Source organism: Procambarus clarkii, chromosome 31 (assembly GCF_040958095.1).
Source record: "Procambarus clarkii isolate CNS0578487 chromosome 31, FALCON_Pclarkii_2.0, whole genome shotgun sequence".
In the NCBI taxonomy this organism is placed as follows: Eukaryota; Metazoa; Arthropoda; class Malacostraca; order Decapoda; family Cambaridae; genus Procambarus; species Procambarus clarkii.
In genome coordinates this window covers 21,871,781-21,898,617 of record NC_091180.1, presented here as the reverse complement: position 1 = coordinate 21,898,617, position 26,837 = coordinate 21,871,781, and the positions used below count along the sequence as shown (strand labels likewise).

The following is a 26,837-nucleotide window of genomic DNA, read 5'->3' as shown; positions in this document are numbered from 1 at the left end:
GAAAATTGCGATGAAAGAAAAAAACCACAAAAGTGGAAGTATCTGCCTCCCGAACATGCACTTTGATGAAGACAGGCGGAGAAGGGAAGCAAGATAAAGAGGAGTGTCTTACCTGAGGCGATGGAGGGACAGTAGTCGTATCCTCCCGAGGACCCCGTCGGGGACCTCTCCACCGCCAGCTCCTCCTCAGGGGTGGACGGCTTACAGCTCGTCGTCTTCCAGTGTGTCCTGAGCAAAACATGTAGTTAGTGTGGGAAAGAATGCAGTCATCGCCACATATACATGCACACAACCTCCCTCTCTCTTTCTCTCACACACACACACACCAAACTTTATTTTGATTTCCAATGTTAATTTTCTTATATGTCCCTTTACTCATTAAGAATTCCTATAGCCTGAATATGTCTGTTTGATTGCTAAGACTAATTTACAAAAAACATAAATGTTATGTTGCCTTACCTGAGACCAGAAGCACTGATATATTTCTTATTGCAGGTATTACACGTGTAGGGCCGCTCGTTGGTGTGTAATCTCTTGTGCAACTTGAGGTGAACGAACTGGGTGAATTTGGCTGGGCATAGATCGCAGGCATACGGCTTCTGCCCAGAGTGTAGCCTCATATGAGTCTTCAGATTTGAGGTGGAGCTAAATCTCTTTTTGCATATGTCACACTGGTGAGGTTTCTCACCGGTGTGAACGAGGTGGTGCTTTTGTAAATGCGCTAACTGGGTAAAACTCTTGATACAAACATTACACTTGAAGGGTCGCTCCCCAGAGTGAGTTCTAAGATGCACTTTTAAATTGGACAGTTGACCGAATGTTTTGAAACACACATTGCACTCGTAATGCATCTTACCATCCTTTTTTTGCAGTGGATAGGGAAGGGAACGGTAGCCCCTGTTGCCGTTTGTTGGCGAGGTGGAGCCCTGCGAGGACGGTGACCCCTGCGACGAATGAGAGGAATTGCTGGAGGGCGGAGAATGTCCTGATGCTGTCGTGGGGATGGAAATGGTCAGGCGATGATCCATTGGCATAGAACCCTGGCTTCCTGGAGGGAAGCCATTGGTGTTACTCCCATTGTAGCCATTATAGGAATACATGTTAAAATGTGGTGATGAGAACATCTGGGAGACAGGTGTGCGGTAGGTGGAGTTGGTGACTGGTGCCTGGACGGCGTAAGACACCTGCGGCGGTGGGTGGTAGGAAGTGGAGCACCCGGAACCGGACTTTTGGGGCGTCGACGAGGAATCTGGAGAGATCTGTTGGCTGGAATCTGAACTACAATAATTTCGTTTGTAGAGGAAATCATGCGAAGGTCCCGAGCTGCTTGTGGCACTGTCAGGCTTGTAGTGGGCATCGCTGGGCACAGCAATGTGGACGGGCTCCTTCAGATCCCTGTGAGAAGTGGTCGAGGAGTGCGTAGTGTCTGCTTCATCCTTCCCCCCTAGTCGCCTTAAAAGAATATTCTCCAAGATGGACCCAGAGGGACGAGGAGATACCATTTGAGTGTCAGGTGGCACCGGGAGTCTGGTGTCAGCTGAGAGAAGGTGTCTTGTGTCTTGTGGCCCTGGGTGTCGTGTGTCAGGCTGCATAGTGTGTCTGGTGTCAGGTGGCACAGGTAGGCGCGGGTCGGGGGCGACGGTGATACGTGGGTCCTGAGGTGGCATGACAGGCAGGCGTGGAGTCATACTGGTGATACTGGAGGGCAAGCCCGGCAGACGTGTCATCGGTGGCAATGGAAGGCGCCCCTGGGTCAGCCGTGAGTCATGTGGCAGTGGCAGACGAACCACCGGGGGCAGACCCATACGAGTGTCTGGCATAGGTGGCTGCCGGGTGTCAGGAGACATCTGTTGCTTGGTGATGGTGATACAGGACAGGGCAGTGTCCGGCAGAACCGGCATGCGGGAGTCTGGGAATACCTGGCTAGTTCTGGCGTCAGGACGGGGTGCTTCTGTTGGGCGGAGGACCTCAGTGGGACGGAGTACTTCCAGAGCTTGATGAATGGTCTGGTCTGGAAGGGGGTACCTCCGAGTGGTTTGGTTCTGTGTACTCTCAGGCCGCTGCTCCTTCTCCATGACAGAGTCCACCCTAGGAGTCTGCTCCATGAAGGGCGAGTAGCGTGCGGGGGCTACGTATGACGGAGACCGGCGACTGGGCGATGATTCTTGAGAGTTGCGTTTACCAGGATGGACGGAGGTGGTGGTGGTGGTGGGTCGCGGCACTGCCGGCTGCACTGACTGTGGCAGAGACTGTGACTGGGGCTCCAGCAGGGGCATCACCTGGGTGTCAGCCACCGCCTGCTGACAATCCAGCGGCGGCGACGCTGACTTCTCCTTCTCCGAAGAGTCAGATCCTGTGGACTTAGAGCGGTAGTGGTACGCTCGTGGCATCTTGATTTTTACTTTTCTGTATTCATTTCGCAGGTCAGCTTCTTCATCCTGAGTGGGAGATTCCTTCCTCTTCTTTTTACTGCAAAAATAATGTAAAAAAATATTATCGTTAATGAAAATGAACTCCAGTAAAAGCTCATTCTTGTATTCCAAGGAAAAAAATACTTGAATGTATGTATATATATCTCTATATAAAATTACCTAAAATCTAGGACATAGTTATTATCGCCTTCAGAGTCGGAAGAATCTTCTGGCATATTAAAGTCATGATGATATCCGTTGCTGTCGTACCCTTCGTCTGACCTCACGGACCCGTCCGTCGGGGTCAGCTGGCCGAGCCTCGCCTCAAACTGGGTGGGGGACGCGATGGGGGGCGAGGCTGCCGTGGTGGAGGACGCCGCCGGGGACGCTGCCGGAGTCTTGCCCGCCATCACCGTCTCGGGCTCCTCCTTCACTTCCGGGTCGCCCACTTGCTGGCCTGTAGTCAAAACAACAAACATTAGCGGCTTATAGAAGTGAAATCTCCAGGAGCCACATGTATTGATTTATATATAGGAGCCTCTTCAATTAAATAATAATGTACGAGAAGACTGTGGTCAAAGAACAAGACAGGACTACTCCAAGCAGATCTGTGCTACAGTGAGCTCCCTCACACTTCCCGCGCGAGGGAGCCCAGTGTCGCGCAGTCCACCGTCCACGGAGGCGCGGGCAACGGCACTTACGGATCTTGTCGAGCATCTGTTCCCCGGTGAGCGGGTAGTTGAGTCTGGTGGCGAACTCCCGACAGTACCACACCAGCAGCTCCTTGTCGGGCAGGATGGGCTTGATGGTGTAGAAGTAGATGTTTGACTGTTGGAGGAGAAACATCCATGTCATCACGGCTCGTAGAGAAACATCTTCAAACGTTGATTTTTTAAACATTTTACTTGAAAAAATATCCAAAATATATTTAAGTTGTACAGAAAAATCTCAAATTTATTGTTTTAAAAATCATAAATTTCTGTGATTTGCAAAGAAGCCATTTCAACATTGGCCCCCTTGACTATTGGGGCAAAATCCCTGCTGACAGCTATTGCTTGGACCCCAACAGTGAGACACGGGACCAAGCCCTCGAGGCTGACCTGATACTGGCAGGCGATGAGGTTCTGGGCCTCGGAGCTGTAGGCGGGGTTGACGTAGCGCATCCAGTTGGCTTTGGTGGTGTCGTAGCCGTCGATGTAGTAGTAGAGTTCATCTCCCCGGTACACCTGTGGGAACACTGAGCCTTAGTGACACACGTGGGGAATGGGGGGGTTAGGGGGGGGGAGAGCGGACAGGAAACTGGAGATGAATGGTAGGCTAATGTTGATGTTATTAGGGGAGAATGTGTGTGTGTGTGTGTGTGTGTGTGTGTGTGTGTGTGTGTGTGTGTGTGTGTGTGTGTGTGTGTGTGTGTGTGTGTGTGTGTGTGTGTGTGTGTGTGCATGTATGCGTGCACATATGTATATGCGTGCGCGCGCATGTGTATATGTGTGCGTGTGCATGTGTATATGTGTGCGTGTGCATGTGTATGAGTGCGAGCGTGCATGCACATAGGTGTGTGTGTGTGTGTGTGTGCATACTTGCATCATGACAGTGGAAGAGGGGCATTACATGACAACAAGAGAGGGAACACAGCAGCTAGCCTACCGGCCCTTGTACAAGAAGCCTATAGTGATCGTAATTACTACAGTACACTACACACTCCAGGGAGCAACTGTGAAGGAAGCAAGGCCAACAAACATACGAGGAACCTGCTTTGCAGGTGTGTACAGGTCACGTCTGGAGCAGGTGTATACAGATCACGTCTGGAGCAGGTGTATACAGGTCAAGTCTGGATCAGGTGAACATTTTTGTGTTATATGTGCCGGTACGATTGCTCATGCTGAATATGTTATATATAGAATCATTTACACTTTGCAAACATTTAGAGAGAGAGATGCACAGGTGTTATCACTCTACTGAGTGGTGCACATGCGGCAGAGGATTACACGAAGGGTCATGGTGCAGCAAGCAAAACAAAGCTGATGTAATGCTTGTGGCTGACTTGTATAGTGTGAGAGGGGGGGGGGATGATACATGCAGAAGCTTGTAGCTGACACGGTCAGTGTGAGAGAGATGATACATGCAAGAGACGTGCTTATTGGCTCATATTATCACGGTTAATATCAGGTTAATTAAAGGCACAAGCAAGAGAGAGGCACCAAGAGAGGTGAAAGAAGGCAAGCATGCCAAGAGTACAGAACCAATTACCTCCACTTGCTTCCCCTCGCCCACATCCACCTATAGAAACAAGAGGAGAGAGAACCAATCACCAGCAAGCCGTGACGTCACCACCCATGTATATATTACAATCACCACCAACCATCACCTTGGTCTATCAAAAAGACACTCTATTGCACACATTATTACATAAACTAATTGAACTTTTAACAACAAAAAAAGGGGATCTTAGGAGTTGATTTCATATAGTGAGAGCACCACTACCACCACCACCAGAGAGATGTAAAGGATCACTGGGAGCCTGAAGACCTACCCGCCAGAAGTATTTGCGATTAGCCGTCTCGGGAACCTGGTCCTTGGCGTAGCACTGGCCGACGAGGGGTCCGAAGCGCGTGCCCCGAGGGATGTAGTCGGTGCTCCAGATGCCCAACACCTGCCGACAAATATGTTCTCTGCGTCAGCACCTCACTCACGCCTCACAGCAACACTCATAGTCCAGAGTGCTGCACTACCATAACATTTCAACATAGCCGAGACATTGGAAATATGGATTTCCTTAAAAATGACTTGTGGTTGTCTGAGTTAGATTTGAAACCTATGCAGCGAGACTCGCTAGATAAGAGACTCGCTAGGTAAGAGACTCGCTAGATAAGAGACTCGCTAAGTAAGAGACTCGCTAAGTAAGAGACTCGCTAGGTAAGAGACTCGCTAGATAAGAGACTCGCTAGATAAGAGCCTCGCTAGATAAGAGACTCGCTAGGTAAGAGACTCGCTAGATAAGAGACTCACTAGTTAAGAGACTCGCTAGATAAGAGACTCGCTAGTTAAGAGACTCGCTAGATAAGAGACTCGCTAGTTAAGAGACTCGCTAGATAAGAGACTCGCTAGATAAGAGACTCGCTAGATAAGAGACTCGCTAGATAAGAGACTCGCTAGATAAGAGACTCGCTAGTTAAGAGACTCGCTAGGTAAGAGACTCGCTAGATAAGAGACTCGCTAAGTAAGAGACTCGCTAGATAAGAGACTCGCTAGATAAGAGACTCGCTAAGTAAGAGACTCGCTAGATAAGAGACTCGCTAGATAAGAGACTCGCTAGATAAGAGACTCGCTAGACGTCAAGTACAACATGTAGGAGGAAGGCAGCGATAAAGAGCTGCAGGTACTCACGTCAGCGATGGCCTCGGAGTCCTTGAGGATCAGGTTGCGGGGCAGGGAGAGCGTGGCATGGTTGGGGCAGTTGTCTTCAGTAGGCGTGTCAGGGACCAGGTACACGGCCCGCTCCTGCCACCCCTCCTCCTTGATGGAGTCGATGTCCCACTCTTCACCCATCTTGGCTGGCTGCAGGAGGGAACCCCCAGATAAAAAATAAGAAAGGTGTAAGTCATCATTAACCCGAGTTGCAGACTTGTGTATGGAGCAAATATGGTCAATTGATTGATCAAGATTAAGCCACCCAAGAGGTGGCACGGGCATGAATATCCCGCCAAACACACACCGAAACTACGACGTTGGTACAACGTTCGAACAAGTTTTAACACCTCCTAACCAGTTATAACAATCAATATAGCAAGTTGTAACAACGTTCTAATACGTCATAAACACGTTAAGCCAAAATGTAACAACTTTATTACAAGTTGTAACAAGCGGAAAATAGAGACAGTTTCGGTTTGTGTTTCCAGGGCTTGCATATTACGGGCTATAGCCCGTAATATGGTCAATGGACCCCCCAATATTTATATAGCATTGACCTGCAAGAAGAGTAAAACAGTGGATAATATCAACTCACCATCTGTAGTTTGGTTCACAAGCGAGGTACACACATGCCGGAGGCAGGAGTCCCAGTGACGTCACACACTCACCAACCTGCACACACAAACAAACAAAAAACACTAATTAATTTCCTTTTCCTTGAAACATATCAATAACAACTGTGAATCAATGATAATTGAGCTTGTCCTAAGCGAATGCAATTAATTAAGAGTTGACGAGTTGGAATGTTGTGTCATGAATTGTTTGTAAGCCAGGGGCATCCAAGCTACCAGCGGGAACCCCACACACACACACGCACAAGCACACACACGCGCGCGCACTGCTTCATCAAGCTGTTCCTTCCAACTGTGGAAGCAAGCTTCGTCCCTGAAACATATGTATGTGGCCGCTCCCGCACCTGTGTCGACGCACCCCCAACCACCCCCCACCACCCCGTTTTAGCATGTATCCGGTGCTATGTAGGAACTTAGCAGCTGCACCTGCATGCCTAGACTAACAGGTGCTCAGGCATCTGTTGGTTCTTCCCCGGTATGGCGGCGGCGGCGGGGTAAAAGAACCTGTATGACGGTGAGCTCATACATCGCTCAGCTGGTTCAGTACCGTCACCCAGGGTCGTGTTGACCAGGAAATGGGGCAGACGGGCAGTTAACAGGAGGAGGAGGCGACCAGGAGGAGGAGGAGGAGACACAGGAGGAAGAGGAGACACAGAAGGAGGAGGAGACACAGGAGGAGGAGGAGACACAGAAGGAGGAGAAGGAGGAGACACAGGAGAAGGAGGAGATACAGGAGAAAAAGAGAGAATTGGATAGGGAGAGTTAGGGTAATGAAGAGAGAAGAGTTGGGGAGGTCAGGAGGGGCGGAAGGGGGGGATGGGTAACGAGTGGTAGGGGGGGGGGGAGGAGAAGAGACGGGGAGAAAGAGGAAGGGGAATAAGGAAGTGAAGTGGATAGTAGTAAGGGGAGGTGAAGGAGAGAAGGTTATGAAAGAGAGGGAAAAGGATGAGGACGAGGGGAGGGGAGGGGAGGGGAAGGAGGGGAGGGGAGGGGAGGGGAATGTCCAGGGGGAGGGAGGTACAGTGGAGGGTAATAACATATAATATTACAAACAGACATTGTGTCAAGGTCACGAATTCCCAGCACACATCTAAGGCTGATAATTATGATAATTAAGAGGAATCATAATAACCACCGGTAATAATTATGACAAATAACTAAACCAAATTCAACATAATACACCGACGGGGGGGAAGAGGTGGGGGGGGGGAGGGGGAGGGGAGGTGAGCATATTGCAAGAGGCAGAAGTGGAAGCAACATGCGCCAGGTGATGCTCTTGCTCAGCAACGGTCAACATTAAATAATGACGCCACAAGATAGAACAACAAAGGTGTGAGGCGATGTTGGTGTGTTCACATATACTCTAACTCATGTTTCCAATAAGAATTTATTGTTGGCTCGGGAATCTGTACACTAGTTGATTGACAGTTGAGAGGCGGGACCAAAGAGCTGAACCTCAACCCCCGCAAGCACAACTAGGTGAGTACAGACACGTACGCATCTTTCCTCAAGTGTTGGTAGTATTAGTGTGGGGGAGGCGGGGTGTGGGGGAGTGTGGGGGAGGCGGGGTGTTGGGGAGTTGTGGGGGAGGCGGGGTGTTGGGGAGTTGTGGGGGAGGCGGGGTGTTGGGGAGTTGTGGGGGAGGCAGGGTGTGGGGGAGACGGGGTGTGGGGTAGTGTGGGAGAGGCAGGGTGTGGGGTAGTGTGGGGGAGAAAGGGTGTGGGGGAGTGTTGGGGGAGCCAGCAGCAGCAGCTGCTACTCCACCAGAGGTCATCACCCGGTGTGCATCCCTCACCTGCTGACCCACATGCATCATGGCCAAGCGTGGCCACATTGCTAACTCTTTGTGCCAAGTTCATTACCATCAACACGAACATCTGTATGTGTCGTTTACAGGTGCCGTGAGCACCTGTGCTCACCCGCTGGCCCCCCCTCCCACCTTACATTCCCACGTTCTTGCCCCCTCGCCCGGGACTCCCTGTAGCCGCTGTCCTTATACTGAGACTGAGCCGAGATCCTGAGCCGAGTGTGATGAGTGTTGTGATGTAACACAACTGGTATTCTCCATGTTATAATCCTGGCTCATCGTTAACATCTGACGCAGTGAACATCATGCGTACGCAGCGTCCTTTGACGTGACGAGGAAAGAGTCAATACGTGTGCCCTTCTTTATTCTCTCTCTCTCTCTCTCTCTCTCTCTCTCTCTCTCTCTCTCTCTCTCTCTCTCTCTCTCTCTCTCTCTCTCTCTCTCTCTCTCTCTCTCTCTCTCTCGTACAAAGGCATCTTTCTCTCTATCTCCCACCAGTTCACTCGGAGGGTGGTGGGAGGGGGGGGGGTGAAAGCGAGTGTGGAGAACACTTGAGTGTTCCACTTCGAGTGACGCACTTCTCCTCTGGGAGCACCTGTGGTACACCTCGAGGACCTCCTGGCGGGGGAGACGAGGGGAAGGGCAGAGGTTTGATTAGACGCTGGGCGGTGGGTCTTGTGTTTACATGTGTACCTCACACACACACACAGTGTGTGTGTGTGTGTGTGTGTGTGTGTGTGTGTGTGTGTGTGTGTGTGTGTGTGTGTGTGTGTGTGTGTGTATGTGTGTGTGTGTGTGTGTGTGTGTGTGTGTGTGTGTGTGTGTGTGTGTGTGTGTGTGTGTGTGTGTGTGTGTGTTGTTATTAGTTGATTAACAGTTGAGAGGCGGGACCAAAGAGCCAGAGCTCAACCCCGCAAGCACAACTAAGTGAGTACAACTAGGTGAGTACACGTGGAGCCCTTATCTTGGGAGACACTGAGCGGAGATAGAGAAAGTCCTGTGATAAGGCGCCTGACTAATTCTGAAGCTGAGAGATATGAGTTAAATGAAAACACTAAATGAATTAAACCTCATGACATTCAATGATACGAAACAGGAGAGAGAGAGAGACATGATTACCCCATACAAAATACTCAGTGTCATAGACACGTACACAAACAAGAGAACAGATGGAAACAGAGTTGCCGATATAGAGAATAACAGAGAGAGAGATAATATGCACGGTGCCAGGGCATGTGTTGACGGAGGTACACAGAGCTTGGCTCTCTAAACCAGTCAACTGAAGATTGAAAAGCGGGACCCAAGAAGTGAGGCTTTGGTTCGATTCCCGGCCGAGATAGGAACAAGTGGGCAGTTTCACTCACCCAATGTATATGTTTACCTAGCAGTAAATGAACAGATACCTGGGAGTTAGACAGCTGCTGCGGGCTGCATCCTGGGGATGTGTGTGTGTGTGTGTGTGTGTGTGTGTGTGTGTGTGTGTGTGTGTGTGTGTGTGTGTGTGTGTGTGTGTGTGTGTGTGTGTGTGTGTGTATTCATCTAGTTGTATTCACCTTGTTTTGCTTGCGGGGGTTGAGCTCTGGGTCTTTGGTCTCGCCTCTCAACCGTCAATCAACTAGTGTACAGATTCCTAAGCCTCTCTCTCTCTCTCACTAGATTGAGAGAGAGAGAGAGAGAGAGAGAGAGAGAGAGAGAGAGAGAGAGAGAGAGAGAGAGAGAGAGAGAGAGAGAGAGAGAGAGAGAGAGAGAGAGTGAGTGAGTGAGTGAGTGAGTGTGTGTGTGTGTGTGTGTGTGTGTGTGTGTGTGTGTGTGTGTGTGTGTGTGTGTGTGTGTGTGTGTGTTTAATATATTGTAGATATAATTGAGAAAAAATAGGTCCGGACTCAGTACAAAAGACAATCGAGGGTTAGACAGGCGGGATCCAAGAGCTAACCGCTCGCTCCTGCAGGCATAAACAGTAAACACACACACACACACACACACACACACACACACACACACACACACACACACACACACACACACACACACGGCTCCTCTCCACCGACCCGTGTCGACGGACTAGGCTTACAGGGACGGGGATTGTACAATGCCACGGCACTGCGTCACCTGCTCCGCTCCGAGACCTTGAAAAGCAGACGTGAGAGGCACTGGGTGAATGACCGCGGAGTGCCAGCGTGTCCCAGCCCTCGCACCTGGCACTGGCCTCGACACCGAGCGCTCCCGGCCACCAGGTGGTGCTCAGGTCGCTGTGTGCGCACCAGTGTGTGTGTGTGTGTGTGTGTGTGTGTGTGTGTGTGTGTGTGTGTGTGTGATCGTATAGAGCTTATCAAGCGGTATTTATGTACACGCACACCTCGAACCTGTTTATGCAGAGCATCTGGTGTACTCTACTAATTGTGCTCAGGGCTGCACTAACGTTTTGTGAATACTGTTTCCTAATTTGAACATGAATTGACACCTACGTATGGTAGGAGCCTCACACCGCTTCGTGGGTGTTGTGAGGGAGCAGTGAGGGGTTGCCTCACAACACCCCAGCCTCAGTCGTCAGCTGTTATCACTGGTCCTCTCACTCTCCTTGTGTTTCTGCTTCATATTTCCGTCCTAACTACTCCGGCGGTACTATTTAGGGTTATATATGTGTTCTATACATCCGCACGTGTGTGTGTGTGTGTGTGTGTGTGTGTACTCACCTATTTGTACTCACCTATTTGTGCTTGCGGGGGTTGAGCTTTGGCTCTTTGGTCCCGCCTCTCAACTGTCAATCAACTGGTGTGTGTGTGTGTGTGTGTGTGTGTGTGTGTGTGTGTGTGTGTGTGTGTGTGTGTGTGTGTGTGTGTGTGTGTGTGTGTGTGTGTGTGTGTATTTACCTAGTTGTGCTTGCGGGGGATGAGCTCTGGCTCCTTGGGCCCGCCTCTCAACTGTCAATCAAATTAATTTTTGGACCCCCCCCCCCCCACACACACACAAAGAGCAAGAGCCAAAGAGCTAAAGCTCAATCCCCGCAAGCACAACTAGGTGAGTACACACACATAGGAAGCAGCCCGTAGCAGGGTCATCAGGGTGAAAGAAACTCTGCCCATTTGTTTCCGCCATCCCCGGGGATCGATCCCCGGACCCAAGGACTACGACTCCCTTGCTCTGTCCACTCAGCCGTCAGGCCCCCCCCTAAGAGTATGAGTGTGTACTCACCAAGTTGTGCTTATGAGGGTTGAGCTTTGGCTCTTTGGTCCCGCCTCTCAACCGTCAATCAACTGGTGTACAGATTCCTGAGCCCATTGGGCTCTATCAAATCTACATCTGAAACTATGCAGGGAGTCTGCCTCCACCACATTACTTCTCTCCTTCCCCCCCCCCCCCACATACACACATACACTGTGTGTGTGTGGGGGGGGGGAGGCCATATATCACACACCACAACACACACACACACACTGCACCACATAACACCAAACACCACACAAACACAGAAGAGACAGCGCCACACGGGGCCACCAAGCACACAACACAGAGGCACCCTCCGCCACCAGTATCCGAGACTCTGGCCATCCCTGCAGCTCGAACACGTTCATATTAAGTTTCACGGTCACACGGCTCTTGTTCTTGCCGTTCTTCCTGATCAAGTTGCCGTTCTCATTGTAACGCATTGCGATTGGTGGATGTTGTCCCTTCCGCATCTGTACCCATACGTCGGCTTCCCTGTTGACGCCAACTGACGAGGCACGTCACCCGCCTGAAGGTTCGGGATGGTAGGCACGCACAGGACTTGTTCGTTTCTTTTCCGGTTTGATCTACTGTGACAGGCATCAAGTTACTCCCCGTTCAGCTGTAAGGTCTTGTGGTGTTATTGTTTTGCCTTGTGTTGCAATGCTCCTGTGAAGTAGCGTATTGTTTTTGTTGCAACATCCTGCTTTGTTCTCTTCTCGGCAACCTAATGTATGCATCGTATTGAACTACAGTGTTGCACTGCAGCCTTACTGCAAGGGAACTGATGTTTGTGCAAGTAAACCACACACACACACACAATACAGGAGTAAATCGTTCACAGGTTTCCATAAGCTCCACAATTTGCTTAACCTAGGATTGAAACCTGTATATTATTTTTTCACTCGTCAAAGACTATCGAGAGAACTCTTCACCTCTATCAGCCTGGGTAAATACGGATGCTGGAGGGACCAAACATTACGACACCGAACCAACAGAAGCAAGAAACTCGAAGGCCGTCACACCGTAGTGTCAATCGTGTGCAATAAGCTTCGAGCTCACCGTAAAGCAGCGCTCACAAAACCACCGCTGTTGCACAGATCATCTCATGAAGAGATGATCTATGCAACATGACGAAAGAGAGGCTTGGAGACTTCAGTCACACAATGTTAGGCTTTCGTTATATCAGTGAAGAGAACTTCCGTTAATCTCAAGCTTGGCCGGCAATGCTTAAGCTTGCCTTAAAGCAAGCTTAGTGCATAGCCATGGTTAGACGTACGTACGTACACACACACACACACACACACACACACACACACACACACACACACACACACACACACACACACACACACGTGTCCCACCAGCAACTCTGCAAAACAATGACGACAAAGGCCCTCCTGTATCCAAGGTGAAGTTCGCCCGCCTGCAGCACAAGTCACCCCATTGTCAAGGCCAAGCATCATGTATATGGTCGGGAAACATACAACAATTAAGTGTCGATCATACACACTTACAATGAGGCCAACACTACACCTTACCGGTGCCGTCAACTCTTACTTGCACACTTAACACTCCTCCACCCTCCCCCCACTGAAAAAAATATTTCCATGAAAATATAGTTATGGCGGGACACCGGGACGGTGCCAGGAGGGTGCCCACAAGCGCTCACGTCACACATCACCAAGGAGGCCACAAAGTCATCACAATCCACAATGAATACTGTACGGTTTCCTATTCAGATGCCAGGTGTGCAGGTGGGGTGTGCAGGTGGGGTGTGCAGGTGGGGTGTGCAGGTGGGGTGTGCAGGTGGGGTGTGCAGGTGGTGGTGTGCAGGTGGGGTGTGCAGGTGGGTGTTCTTTGACCACCGGTTAATGCCTCTACTACTCATTATCACTCAAGAAGACGCACATAAGAGATGCGCACACACAGGTATGCACATACAATAATATCTGCATTAGTGTACACCTCCCCTAACCCACACACACCTGTACGGTACCTACACCAGCTGGTCTAGACACACGCCAGCTGGTCTAGACACACGCCAGCTGGGGTTACGCTTCCAGAATCTACGCTATTCACCGTCAGGCGTCACGACACAAGGTTCCGTGCAACAATGTTTGTAAACATTAACACGTGTCCTAGCAGCTCTCACGCCCGCATGCGTGTGTGTGGGTGGGGGGGAGAGAGGATGGAAGGAAGGGGGAAAAAGGGGGAGATGGTGGCTGAAAGGGAGCGGGAAAGGGAGCGGGAAAGGGTGGTGAAAGGGGTGGAGGGAAGGTGTCTGTATGTGCTTAGTTGGTGGTGGAGATCGTCACGCTCCGAGAATTTCAACACTACCCATGAAAAGTTATCAATGATCTGAAGTAAGTGGCTTCCACTGCTCTAAGTCTCCCCCCCCCCCCTTTGAAAAGCAAACAAAAGTGTTTCATATTTTTTTCTTCTTCTTCTTGGCTCTTTCGTCAACTACATTCTTAATTAATAAGACATTTGTTGTGTTTGCGATTCACTGTTTGATTTGACGTCCGATATACATGAATGGACCCGATGTTTTTTTTATTTTTTCTGATGTGGAGTTTGATGGTCTTCTTGCTTCTTCCTCCTCCTCTTCTCTCTCTCTCTCTCTCTCTCTCTCTCTCTCTCTCTCTCTCTCTCTCTCTCTCTCTCTCTCTCTCTCTCTCTCTCTCTCTCTCTCTCTCTCTCTCTCTCTCTCTTCTTCTTCTTCATTCTCTTCCCCCTCTTCCTTCCACCTCCCCGAAAGGACCGACAACAACTGAGACAAACAGCCAGGGAGGGGAAAGGAGTGTTTGTTTTTGAAGATGTGGGAGGAGGAGGAGGAGGTGATGGTGAAGTAGGAAGAGGAAGAGCAAGAAGACTACCTGACTTGGCACTCTATTGGCATCTTTCCCCACCCCATCCCGCTACACCTGGCACCCTCCCCAACACCGCCCCCTCCTCCACCACCCCAACGCACCTCCCTCCACGCATAACCCCCCCCCCCCACCGCCACCCCAGGCTAAGAAAACCTCAACTAGACGACACTAATCTTCCTCATCCCGCTTGCTCTTGCCCCATTCCACCACAACCTCTTCCACGCGTCCTCCCATCCCACCCAACACTGAACCATCCCACCCACAAACCCTCCTCCTTTTCTCCTGTTCACCGAGCAGTAAATAGGTACCTGGGAGTTAGACAGCTGCTACCGGGTGTATCCTGGGGGTGTGTGTATGTGCGCGTGTGTTAGAGAGAAATATATGAAGTAGATATAATATAGGAAAAATAGACTGGTTAGAAAGATCAAGAGATTATAGCTGGATTCTGCAGACACAAACAGTAAATAGTAAACATACACACATATACGTGGAATCTTGGAATAAAAATATGCCACAACGATATAAGGAAATTAATTAAGGAAATCTCTCCTGGACGAAGATGTGCTGGAGACAAAACTGGCAAATAATCCACAGATTGTAAATAGCTTTTCGGGCCCCAAGAACTATTCTTCCCAATAGGAACATACTGTTAATTGAGAATTAATTATTTATAAACATTCAGGACGACGAAGTAAAATTGCATTGTGGTTTAAGCACCCCGGGCCCCTTACTTCGTCTCCGAGCCCGGGAGGCCCCTTACTTCGTCTACGAGCCTCGGGGGGGCCCCTTACCTCGTCTCCGAGCCCCGGGCCCCTTACCTCGTCTCCGAGCCCCGGGCCCCTTACCTCGTCTCCGAGCCCCTTACCTCGTCTCCGAGCCCGGGGCCCCTCATCTCGTCTCCGAGCCTCGGGGGGCCCCTTACCTCCTCTCCACCCCGCCTGCATCTAACTGCAGCTCTGGACGAGGCAGGCGGCGCTTGCCAAGGAATTCATTCTGAATGAGTGTTTACGTAAGAGAGTGCATGGCGACACGAGGCCAGACACTTCTACGCCTCGGGTCATGCACTGGGCCCAGTTATAAACGTAAAATGATCTGCACAATCTTTAGAGTGATTTTTTTTTTTTAGAATGGCATGATGGAACACCGACGTACACTACACAGTGGTTGTAATGTCATGATGGAACACCCACGTACACCGACACAGCGGTCTATTTACATGCAAAAATTCATCTTACCTTTCAGAATTTTTGGTTTAAATCTCAGTAGGCTTGTGTATATATCTTTCTGTGGGTAGCGGTTGGAGCAGAGTGGACGAGGACTAGATCATGGTGGTGTCAGCGGCGCGGCACTCAGCTCCTGGCCTCCAGACACCTCCGTACACACACACACACACACACACCACGCAAACTCTGTTGGCGTTCTTGAGACTAAACCGGACACCTACACCACAGAGGCCAGTCCGCGACCTTCCGCTCGCCCATTGATGCACTCTACACTGCACTGATGTAATTATCCGCTGGGGAAATGCGCGTCACATTCCCATACTGGTTCAAGGTAGCTTTTTTCCGCAGTCAATATGGATTGGAAATAAGTCACAGAAGTTTCAACGCTCAAGCATAGTGCTGAGCGACTTGTTCAGTTGACTTCCCAGCGAGTTGAGCATTTACATTATCAAGTTGATGGACCACGCGCACTTCGTTCACCGTATATTAAGTGTTAAAACAAACTGAAGTTGCTGAACAATGGCAGTACGCCGCACGCAGCCCTGAACTTGAGAGCGAGGGTGTGGGCCGGTGGTGAGGGGGTGAGGGGCGGCCAGCGGGCGTGTGATCACTGTGTATTGGAACTCCAGCAGTGGCCGCACCGCCGCCTCCTGCAGTTGTCGCACCTCAGGCACGCCGCAGGTGCCAGCTACCGCCCGCCCGCCCGCGCTATCATAATTACCCCCACCGTGGCACCCATCCACCAGGGGCACCCATCCACCAGAGGCACCCATCCACCAGGGGGCACGCACATGGGGGAAACAAACCCACCAAAGCACTTATCCCCAACCACCAAGACACCCATAGTAAACAAACCCAAGACCGAGGCACTTCCGAGGGACTCACTAGGGAACTCACCAGGGAGGACACTAACGCACGAACTGATGGGGAACACAACCCCAACGAGGCGCCCTCGGAGGACACAAACGTGGGACATACACAGAGACTACCCCCCATGGAACTCTCCAATGCAGGTGCTCACAAGGGGCTCCCAGGGTGGGAGTATGTTTGTGGGACAAACACACACACACACCTGGGGTTGGGGCACTACCCTTCTGGAACACAACTGGTCATGTTTGTTTACTGTGCCCGGCGCCCCCACGGCACACGGCGCCCGTGTCACAGAGCCACGCGCCCCCGACTCCAGTCATTCCTCTACATCACTACAATTCACGGTGCTTTGATGTTTGTTGATGTTGCTGGGGTGATGAAGGTCTCGGTAAATACCTGGGCGCCTGTGGTACGTCTATCATTCACAACTCCACTACGGGCTCACCATAGCCCGTGCTACTTTGAACTTTTTGTTCCAGGTAGCGAATCTTAAACAACAAGAACGTGGTACGTCAGAAGAGACGCACTCAGCCAACCACGACACCATAACATGGTGTCGTGGTGGGCAGGTGGGCAAGGGAGTAAGGGAGGGAGTGGGGGGCGGTGGCACCGTTACTCGTACACAGTGCCACTACGGTGCCAAACATGCTCTTATCCCCCTGACCTTGACAACTTTATTCAGAGAGAGAGTGAGTGAAGTCCGGGGCTCGATCACTGGCGCACGTCTTGGACGTCTCCCACATGCTCTGCCGTCTCCCACATGCTCTGCCGTCTCACACATGCTCTGCCGTCTCCCACATGCTCTGCCGTCTCCCACATGTTCTGCTGCCTCCCGCATGCGGGAGAAAACAGGACAGTGCATCACTTTCGCGAGCCGCTTCCATTTTCTAGTACAACAGTACTAGAAAACTGATGAGCTAAATTGTCCGAACCTAACCTAACCGAGGATCCACGAATAGAAAACGGGACATCACGTCAATATTGGTGCCAGCGGCTGCGATTCTTAGTACATCGTTTTCTGGCCTTAGGGAGATTTATACGTTAAAATGCAACGTAGTGTTGGAGGGGGGAGGGGGGGAGGGGTGATGGGGCGCGCGCGGATACACAAATGTGTTTACAGGGGGTCGAGTGATAGCTCCCGAGCCCCGCCTCATCAGCTACCGGTTGTCTAAGGCAGTCACTCCCGACATGCCGTGTCTTAGGGAATAGATCATTGGCGGAGGGGGGAAAGGAGGGAGGGGAGTGGAGGGAAGGGGAGGGGGGAGGAAAGGAGGGAAGGGGAGTGGAGGGAAGGGGAGTGGAGGGAAGGGGAGGGAGGGGGAAAGGAGGGAACACAAGTAGAGTGCAGCCAGGATGCGTGACGTCACTCGCTCACGGTCGAACGTAAACACCGCGACCGATTGTGGCTGCTTATTCGCGCCACCAGGCCAGCCAGGGTGTCCTAGGACCAGCCAGGGTGTCCTAGGACCAGCCAGGGTGTCCTAGGACAAACTAGGGTGTCCAAGAACCATCTAGGGTGTCCTAGGACAAACTAGGGTGTCCAAGAACCATCTAGGGTGTCCTAGGGCTAGCTAGGGTGTCCTAGGACAAGCTAGGGTATCCTAGGACCAGTTAGGGTGTCCTAAGGCCAGCTAAGGTTTCCTAGGACTAACAAGGGTGTTCTAGAACTAGCTAGGGATGTCTTAGGACCAGCTAGGGTGTCCAAGGACCAGCAAAGGTGTCCCAAGGTTCCTGTTGGGACTTCGGGACTTCAGATCAGCTGATCACCACACCACCACAAGGCCACCTTCCCTCACAAAACTTAGCTACCCCCCCACCTGCCCCCCCCCACCGTCCACCATTCTCGCTCCTTCACCTCCCCCACACCCAACCCAGTCCACCGTCCACTCTCACTATCCGTGGACGACTAAATTACTGACCAAGGTTAGGGAAGGTCACCGTCGTTCTGCTCACCTCACACCTCACACGTACATACGTACGTACGTACGTTCGTACGCGTGGGTGCGCGCGCGCGCGCGCGCGCGTGTGTGTGTGTGTGTGTGTGTGTGTGTGTGTGTGTGTATGTGTGTGTGTGTGTGTGTGTGTGTGTGTGTGTGTGTGTGTGTGTGTGTGTGTGTGTGTGTGTGTGTGTGTATGTGTGTGTGTATGTGTGTGTGTGTGTGTGTGTGTGTGTGTGTGTGTGTGTGTGTGTGTGTGTGTGTGTGTGTGTGTAATCATGTTTTACTCTAATTCTAGAAGACATTTTTTTTTTAAGATCGAATTAACTTAAAGATTAGAGACTGGCCTTCTGCCCTACGAGGCACAACCACCTCCGCTGCCCAATCTGGCCATCAAGGTCAGCCTGGGAAGCTACAGGCGTCCACGGTTTTAGGGTCAGACCTCCTGTTACTTTTTATAGGCGCTAGTGAGGTCATGTGAGGTCGCGGTCACCGTGTTGGGGTTATTGTAAACTGGAGTGTCCTAGGGGGGTGAGCTGGAACAAGAGGAATACGCCCTCTCCCAGTGTGTATATATAGGCCGCATACCTGCTCCAGATTACTACGGGCTCACCATAGCCCGTGCTACTCGGAACTTGTGTTTCGAGCAGCTGAATCTAAGACAACAACAACTGGTCAAGATGGCCCCTTCTCCACCTCCGTCTGGACTCCCTGAAGTGGGAGGGAGAAGAGACAGGAGTTTTATTTTTATTATAGAAATGGGATAATAATCGGCGAACATCATATTAGTTTGTCCGGGAGTAATATTGGTCCCCACTATCTTGAGGTTATCTTGAGATGATTTCGGGGCTTTTTTTAGTGTCCCCGCGGCCCGGTCCTCGACCAGGCCTCCACCCCCAGGAAGCAGCCCGTGACAGCTGACTAACACCCAGGTACCTAATTTACTGCTAGGTAACAGGGGCATAGGGTGAAAGAAACTCTGCCCCAGAGCGCTGTCCAATCAGCTGCGAGGCCCCCCCTGTGTGTGTTGGGGGGGGGGGGATTTCACTTTCACGAGGAGAGCTTGTGAGAAAATCAGGGATGACCTCTGACCTTGACCCGTAGATTAGTGACATGTACACCTTCCTGACCTCACGTGACCTCCTTCCCCCTTGACCTAGTGCGGGGACGGGTCATTAGACACGAAGGTCATCTCGGGATATTTACTGGCTTAATATAGAAGACTGTGAATCATTAGTCACAGAACATTATAATAATAATAATAATAATAATAATAATAATAATAATATTTTATTTAGGAAAAGTACATACATAGATACAGTTACAAACATACTGTTGGATTTATAGATAAAGCTCTAGTACATACAATACCTAAAGCCACTAATACGCAAAGCGTTTTGGGCAAACATCTGCTCAGTAGGGAACAAACTGGCACATATCCCCATTTAAAGATAGAAAAGAGCCAGATGTTTGGAATGCAGGCGATGAGTCACAATAACGTGGCTAAATTATGTTGACCAGACCACACACTAGAAGGTGAAGGGACGACGACGTTTCGGGCCGTCCTGGACCATTCTCAAGTCGATAGTGACTTGAGAATGGTCCAGGACGGACCAAAACGTCGTCGTCCCTTCACCTTCTAGTGTGTGTGGTCTGGTCAACATGTTTGGAATATAACACACGTGAATTATTATAAAACAAAATTAGAATGTAATCAACTGGTATAACTAAGATAGATATATATCGTTGCTAAGGGATACCTGCTCATAGTATCTAATCAGAGAGGTCGAATTTTGTTAAGAGAAAGTCCATTGACATCTTGCTTCGCCACTGCGAGGAGACCTTCAACACGGGGTTACTGACTGATAGCACACACACACACTGGGGGGATGATAAGGGCCAAGGGGGTGCCATGGCGTCCTTATCGACCTGGTGACGAGGCACTGATTCTTCTGGGCCCCTGACAACTCTTTTTATTGTTGTGAATCCAGCGACAGACACGTGCTCAGTCTCTTAAGATAACACCACAATATAGCTATTGGCCTATAGCAACTACTGGTGCGACAGTACACACACACACATACACACGCACGCACACGCTCTCTGTCTCCGTCTCCCTGTCTCCCTGTCTGTCTGTCTGTCTGTCTGTCTGTCTGTCTGTCTGTCTGTCTGTCTGTCTGTCTGTCTGTCTGTCTGTCTGTCTGTCTGTCTCTCTCACACACACAAGGACAGTTTCTATCAGCTGATGCCTCTGTTCATCTATTACGCACCAGTAAATTGATACCTGGCACCTGTGTGTGTGTGTGTGAGATAGAGAAAAACATATTGTAGATATAATAGACAAAATAGGACGTGAGTCAGTACATGAGACAACCTCGACGGTTAGAGAGGCGGGGTCCAAGAGCTAAGAGCTGACACACACACACACACACACACACACACACACACACACACACACACACACACACACACACACACACGCACACGCACACACACACACACACACGCACACGCACACACACACACACACACAAGAACAAGGAAATACACGCAACTGGGAACTTTCCTGCTATCTACTCATCAATATTAATTATTAAGAAGAACAAGAAGAACACTGTAGTCTCAAGTATGAAGGGAGAACATGTCCACTCAAGACGTGACACGTTAAAGCATTAAGACACAAGCAATAAGAACTGACATGACCATAAGAGGGAACGGAGGGAGGGAAAATTATCAGGGGAAAGCACCAAGCCACTACGACTATACATCACTGGCAAGGGGTCGGGATAAGGATTTAGGATGGGACGGGGGAAGGAACCATTCAATTTGGGGATTGAACACCGACCTGCAGGACGCCGGTCAATAACAGCGACCATAACACCATAAGACATGACCATAAGACATGAGAGATGGTCTAAGAACCTAACCGTCAATCTGAACGGAGTATTTGCGCGCCTTTATAAGAATAAATATTAATTGAAATACTCCACTTAAATCTTCACTGAAATAATCACGTTATTATTAAATTATATAAGAAACATTCCAAGAACCCCCCCCCCTCAATGGAACCCTATAAATAACAATCGTACTTCATATTTTACAATGTATTTGTTATCAGTGGTTAATGCCGCGGCGGCATAGGATACTCGCCCGCAAGAAGCTGTGATTGGCGCGCTGTATAACACTGTAATGACCCGAAAATAGCGTGATATCACTGGCAGGCCTGCCAGAGGCTGCCAGATGCGCAGTTGTTCCGGATGTAAGTGTAAGGTAGTAAGTGCCTTACTGCCTGTTCTCAGTAGATCTAAGACTACAGGAAGGGGGGGGCCGAGGATGGGGGTGCACGCCCCCGCCCGCCCCTGTACTACGCCGCCCACCCATTAATACGACGAAAGAGAGTAACTAGTTCCTCCTTGTGTCGACACAACAGCACTCCCCAGTGCGACATTTTTCCCAGTGGACCCCGGCAGTGTTGGGTAACTTCAAGATCAAGGTCGGGGTGCGCGCGAGGGTGCGCGCGAGGGTGGGTGGGTGAGAGTGTGTGCGTGTGTGTGTATATGCGTGTGTGTGTGCGTGTGCTTGCGTGCGCGTGCGTGTGTGTGTTCGCTGGCGTAGTAGTGCTCCCATAGGCGGAGGTAATGATCGTTGAGAAGGCTGTGATCAGCATTCTATAAACAAAGCGGGTGGCAAATACAAGGCCCACAGAAGTATAATGTAAGGTCGTCTCTTTCATACCCAAGACGGAGGAAAAACTTTGGATCTCCCGAGTGTGCCAACCACGGAACTGAAAACCGGCAAAAAATTACAAATTTTGTGTATACATATAATATTTGTATTGTAATGTCTCTGCAATGGTGCAACTTGGGAGTTAATGGGTGGCGGGGAATTTACCAGCGAGAGAGAGAAAAAATAGGAGGAGGAAGAGAAGGAGAAGGTTGAAGGGGGAGCTTGCTGGCCCCCCCCAGGCCAGAGAGCCTGGCACCATAGATCGCACCATAGGTGGCACCATGGGTGGCACCATGGGTGGCCAGGGTGCGGTGGTCGGGAAGCAAGATATGGACGAGTGTGTGTACACAAGTGATGAATACTTCAGGCTGTCAGAGGCTCACACGACAAGTTTTTACTGTCTTGATCTCATCCTCACCCACACGCCTTATTGGCCTCTTCTGGCTACACTCCAGCAGACGAAAGTAAGCTGTAAGTCTCTACACAGTAAGGGTCATATCACAACCACACTTATTATATCCTCCTCATCTGGAACAAGTAACATGATGGGGAAAAGGAGCCATGCGGATAATCCATAAGCAAAAAAGAAAGAGTTGTTTGCAAAAACAAGTATGAAAGGGCGGGTATGGTCCGTGGGGCAGAGTAGGATAAGGTCTCTTGTTCTCCGCGGGAGGGCGTGGAATAGGACCTTACACCGGGGCCAAAGTGGAGCATCCGTTCCAAGGACACCGACCATCTTGCCTCCCGGCTGTCCTTTCCGCCTATTAGGCAACCCCAGGTGAGGCGCAGAGGGGGCGTGGCATCTCCTACCTCTTAACAAGTGATGTATGCAGTCACGAACTATGGCCAGACTAGAGTACTTGTTGGCCAAGTGGCCCAACGTGGCCACCAGCGGCCCTGCCGTCGTCCTTACTGTCAGCTGGATCATGTACTGCTCCTACACGTGGCGACTTGAGCCTCGCAGTAAGAATTGTAAGAATTGTAAGGAGCGAGGAGGTGCATCTTGCTTCCTACTGGTTACGAAAGTGAAGACGGAACTCTGCCAGAGGGGGACTTATTTTGTGTATGTCCTCAGCCAGAGGACATACCCCGCCCCACAACCTGCGGCCCTTCAAGTTGTCGTTCACAAGACACCTTCACTCTGCATTCATCTCACTCGCTACTGAGCCTCGGTCTTCCTGTCTCCCACCACCTTCACCTGTAGTCACCCGGCGCCTCCTCATTGCTCTCTACTCTCGTCTTCAGCTCCTCGCCAAGCTGTCGCCGCTCCTCCTATAGTCACCTCCGTCCACACGTGAATTTCCGTTCCCTCTCACCTTCACAATGCAGATTCATGCCCTATCCCTCGTCGTCTCCTTTCCCTACGCTACCTTCCCATTCCTCTCTCGGCCTTTCCCTTCCCTTCCGTCTCCTCCCTCCTCCTCCTTCCCCTTTCTATCACCTCCACCCCCTTCCCCGTCAGACATTCTCCCCCTCCAGGCCCGTCTCCAGCACCTGGCATCGCGCCCGCCGTCCCTACCAGACCTCGCCCCGCTCCTCCAGACGAAGTAGTCGAAGACCTCACGTATTTACGCTCCATTCATGAAAAAGTTTAGCTGCATTGCCTTTGTCGGTGCAAGAGTTTGCAACAGGAGGACTTTATGTCGCAGGAGAAGGTTGACAGCGAGGATCCTCACTCCCAGGCGAGACCTCCTAACCTCCCATTGCCTTATGAACCAATTGTCCCTGCTTTGTCCAGGGATTTTGGGGTTTAGTTCCTTGCCGACGTCGCTCTCTCATCAACACGGCTGACATGCAGATGGCGGTGAATGCAGCCGCTTTTTGTTATGGAAATAAACGGGCACACAAAGGAACCTATAGTGGGCTAGGGTGCTGATGGGAGCAGCTGTGACCCACGCTGTCAGCTGTGACCCACGCTGTTAGCTGTGACCCACGCTGTTAGCTGTGACCCACGCTGTTAGCTGTGACCCACGCTGTTAGCTGTGACCCACACACTGTCAGCTGTGACCCACACTGTCAGCAGTGAACCACTCTCCGATCGTAGAGACTCGTTCATTATAATAAGGCGACCCGACAACCTGTCCTTACACTTAATGCTTCCAAATTAAAATGCTTTAGTATAATTTAAATAACTCGAGGATCTCGGTGGGTTTATATCTAGGCCTGAGCAGGGAGGCAGGCCTGTAAACACGGTACTCCATGCAAATTAACCATCTGGGATTCGAAGCCCGGCCGTCTTTTCCTCAAGTTAGCTTCCTTCCGATCGACAAAGATTAAGCCACCCAAGAGGTGGCACGGGCATGAATAGCCCGTAACTCTTCCTTCCGTATATATATATATATATATATATATATATATATATATATATATATATATATATATATATATATATATATATATATATATATATATATATATATATATATGGGGGCCCCGTCCTGAGCTCGGGCGGGGCTGAGGATGTCACAGGGGGGCGCGCGCCCCGCACACTCGCGGACCCTAAAGGTCAAGGGTTAGAAGCGGCTGCTCAGTTCATGGTCGTAAAATAGTGCGTGACCTTGGAGGGGTTGGGGGGGGGGGGGGGAGAAGGGTGTGGGAGGACAAGCACGCCTCTCCACCTCCTCCACGATTCCCCACCTCCCACACCCCCCCACCAAACGACCCTCACGACCCTGCCCTGCACCCCCCCCCCGTCCAACACCACCACCAAACGACCCTCCCCACCTGCCTGCAGCACTACTCTGGGCCAATCATTGTCAATTCCTCACCTTCCTCGTCAACGACTCTAAGCCTTGTGTGCTTATATTTCTGCCATCCCCGGACCCCTCCTTGTACGTCTCCCGGCCGGCACGCCCTTCTGTCACTCACCAAACACCTCAACTCCATCACTTCACTATTTACTGATTAGTTAATCAGTAACTCACATTTCCTCAGCTTGAGACCTCGTGGGCTCCACGCCCGTATAACAGCACCTTTCTCTCTCTCTCTCTCAAAAAAAGAAGGGTCTGCTAACTTGCTCTTCTTGAACGGAGTTGAAGTGGCTCCTCGACGCCCTTGGAGGAGCTCGCTCCAGAGGGAAAATATCAAACCCGACCTAATTAATCTTTTTAGATTGATCCAGTTTTATGTCGTTGGTGTTCTAGAAGAGCTTAGTGTGGGCTACTAATCCGTTCTAAATCATCACCTGTGACTGCAGGGAAATGAGGGCTGGTCGGCATCATGCCTCGTCTACCAGCCTTGTTGTATTGTGGGTTTATAGTTTAATCATTCTGGCGTTTGAATTCCTTATCGAATCTGGCCTTCAAGTTGCAGATGGAGGTGGCTTCCGCGACTTCATCCCTAAGTGTACTCCACTTGTTGACCTCCCATGTACGGTACGAGTATTTCTTTACATTTCGTCGACTCCTTTGGGTTTCCAGCTTCCATTTTTGTCCTCGTGTCCTATTTTCTTTCAATTTAAGGAGGCTGTTCTTGGCCAACTTGTCCATTCTTTTCAGATGTCGGCTTGAGTGTCTACCCTCATAGCTTAAACCTTTTAGCTCTGACACCAGTCTTGTGGTAAACCTTTTTGTAAATTTCGATTTTAGTTTCATGCTTCACAAGGTGTGGATTCCAGGTCGGTGCTACATATTCCAGTATTAGTCTAACTAAATCTGTGTAGAGAAGTTTGTGGCTTCCGAACTTCTAACTCAAAGTACAGCAAGAGGTAAATTATTTAGATGATTTCTTGTAAGATAATTGTCTTTATTTGGAGGACGTTGCAGAGTGCCAGTTGGTGAGACACTTGTGTTTCCTGATAAACAGAGACTGTACAAGGTGTCGCGTGGTGGGAGTATGGCAGGTCCTCCGGCGTGTGTCTGATGAGTGTTTTACTGCGGGTGTTAATATGGTTTATGTGGGTTATATTTGTGTTGGGGCCCCTGAGATTATCCAGGGACTATTCAGCCATAAATTTAGATGAATACAGCCAATATATTTTGTTAACGATGGGTAATTATATTGAATTGTGATCTTTTTTTCGGAAACATCCCTGATTCCAAATTTCACAAGACCAGTCTGATCCCAGGGAATGCTTGGGGAAGTAGAAGACCTCTCGAAGCATACTACAGGTGAACTACAGGTAAACCTGCTAGCCACTCTGATAAGGATCTGATAGTCGTGCTTAGGTGGCAGTCGATCACAAGACCCTGGTGAACGCAGGCTACAAGCCACACAACGAACGACGTCACAAACCAAACTGTAACATTGATACAGACCGTTGACATTGCTTACAGCCCCAGTGTGACCCTTGACCCCGGCGACCGAGGCACTCCACCACTCCCAGGACATTATCGCACCCTATGAGGGATTGCGAGTTACTAGGCAATATTCCCTATATCAAATTTAGGTAACTCTAGGCTCTTCCACTCAGGAAACATAATGGAGCACTTAACCTTGAAGTGAGTGTGTTATTCACGCTCCAACTTCCTTGACCTAACTCTCCACATTTGTCATTGATTTTCACTGTTTTATGCATCATCACATCCTATCCCCGAGTGCGTGCGGGCGGGCGCGGGCGCGTGCTTGCCTGCACCCCCTCGCCCTCCACTACCAGTGCGACCTTGGAGACGGTTTTTTTTCGTGCGTCCGTCGTCTCATACTGCTGCACCTCCGAGCTGGCGAAGGTCGGACACGTGCTTAGCGAGGCTCTTGTGGTGTGCCTCGCATCAGGCTCCTCTAACACGACCACTGTGGTGTGCCTCG

General features: G+C 50.4%; 1 protein-coding gene across 4 annotated transcripts in view; it reads right to left on the bottom strand.

Annotated features, from left to right (window-relative positions):
• The window catches only part of LOC123758712 (PR domain zinc finger protein 1), a 56,105-nt gene that overhangs the window by 2,545 nt on the left and 26,723 nt on the right, over positions 1-26,837 (bottom strand). The window contains exons 1-10 of one of the 4 annotated variants that reach the window (XM_045743287.2): positions 15,574-17,031; positions 6,418-6,494; positions 5,799-5,969; positions 4,945-5,064; positions 4,662-4,691; positions 3,512-3,637; positions 3,113-3,239; positions 2,592-2,868; positions 460-2,469; positions 113-228 (exon numbers count right to left, since the gene is read on the bottom strand). In XM_045743287.2, coding sequence (XP_045599243.2) covers positions 113-228; positions 460-2,469; positions 2,592-2,868; positions 3,113-3,239; positions 3,512-3,637; positions 4,662-4,691; positions 4,945-5,064; positions 5,799-5,969; positions 6,418-6,420 — 2,980 coding nt within the window. In that variant the 5' untranslated portion in view covers positions 6,421-6,494; positions 15,574-17,031. Of the gene's footprint in view, positions 1-112; positions 229-459; positions 2,470-2,591; positions 2,869-3,112; positions 3,240-3,511; positions 3,638-4,661; positions 4,692-4,944; positions 5,065-5,798; positions 5,970-6,417; positions 6,495-15,573; positions 17,032-26,837 lie in introns of those variants that run through there. The other 3 variants (XM_045743290.2, XM_045743288.2, XM_045743289.2) reach the window with 3 other exon arrangements.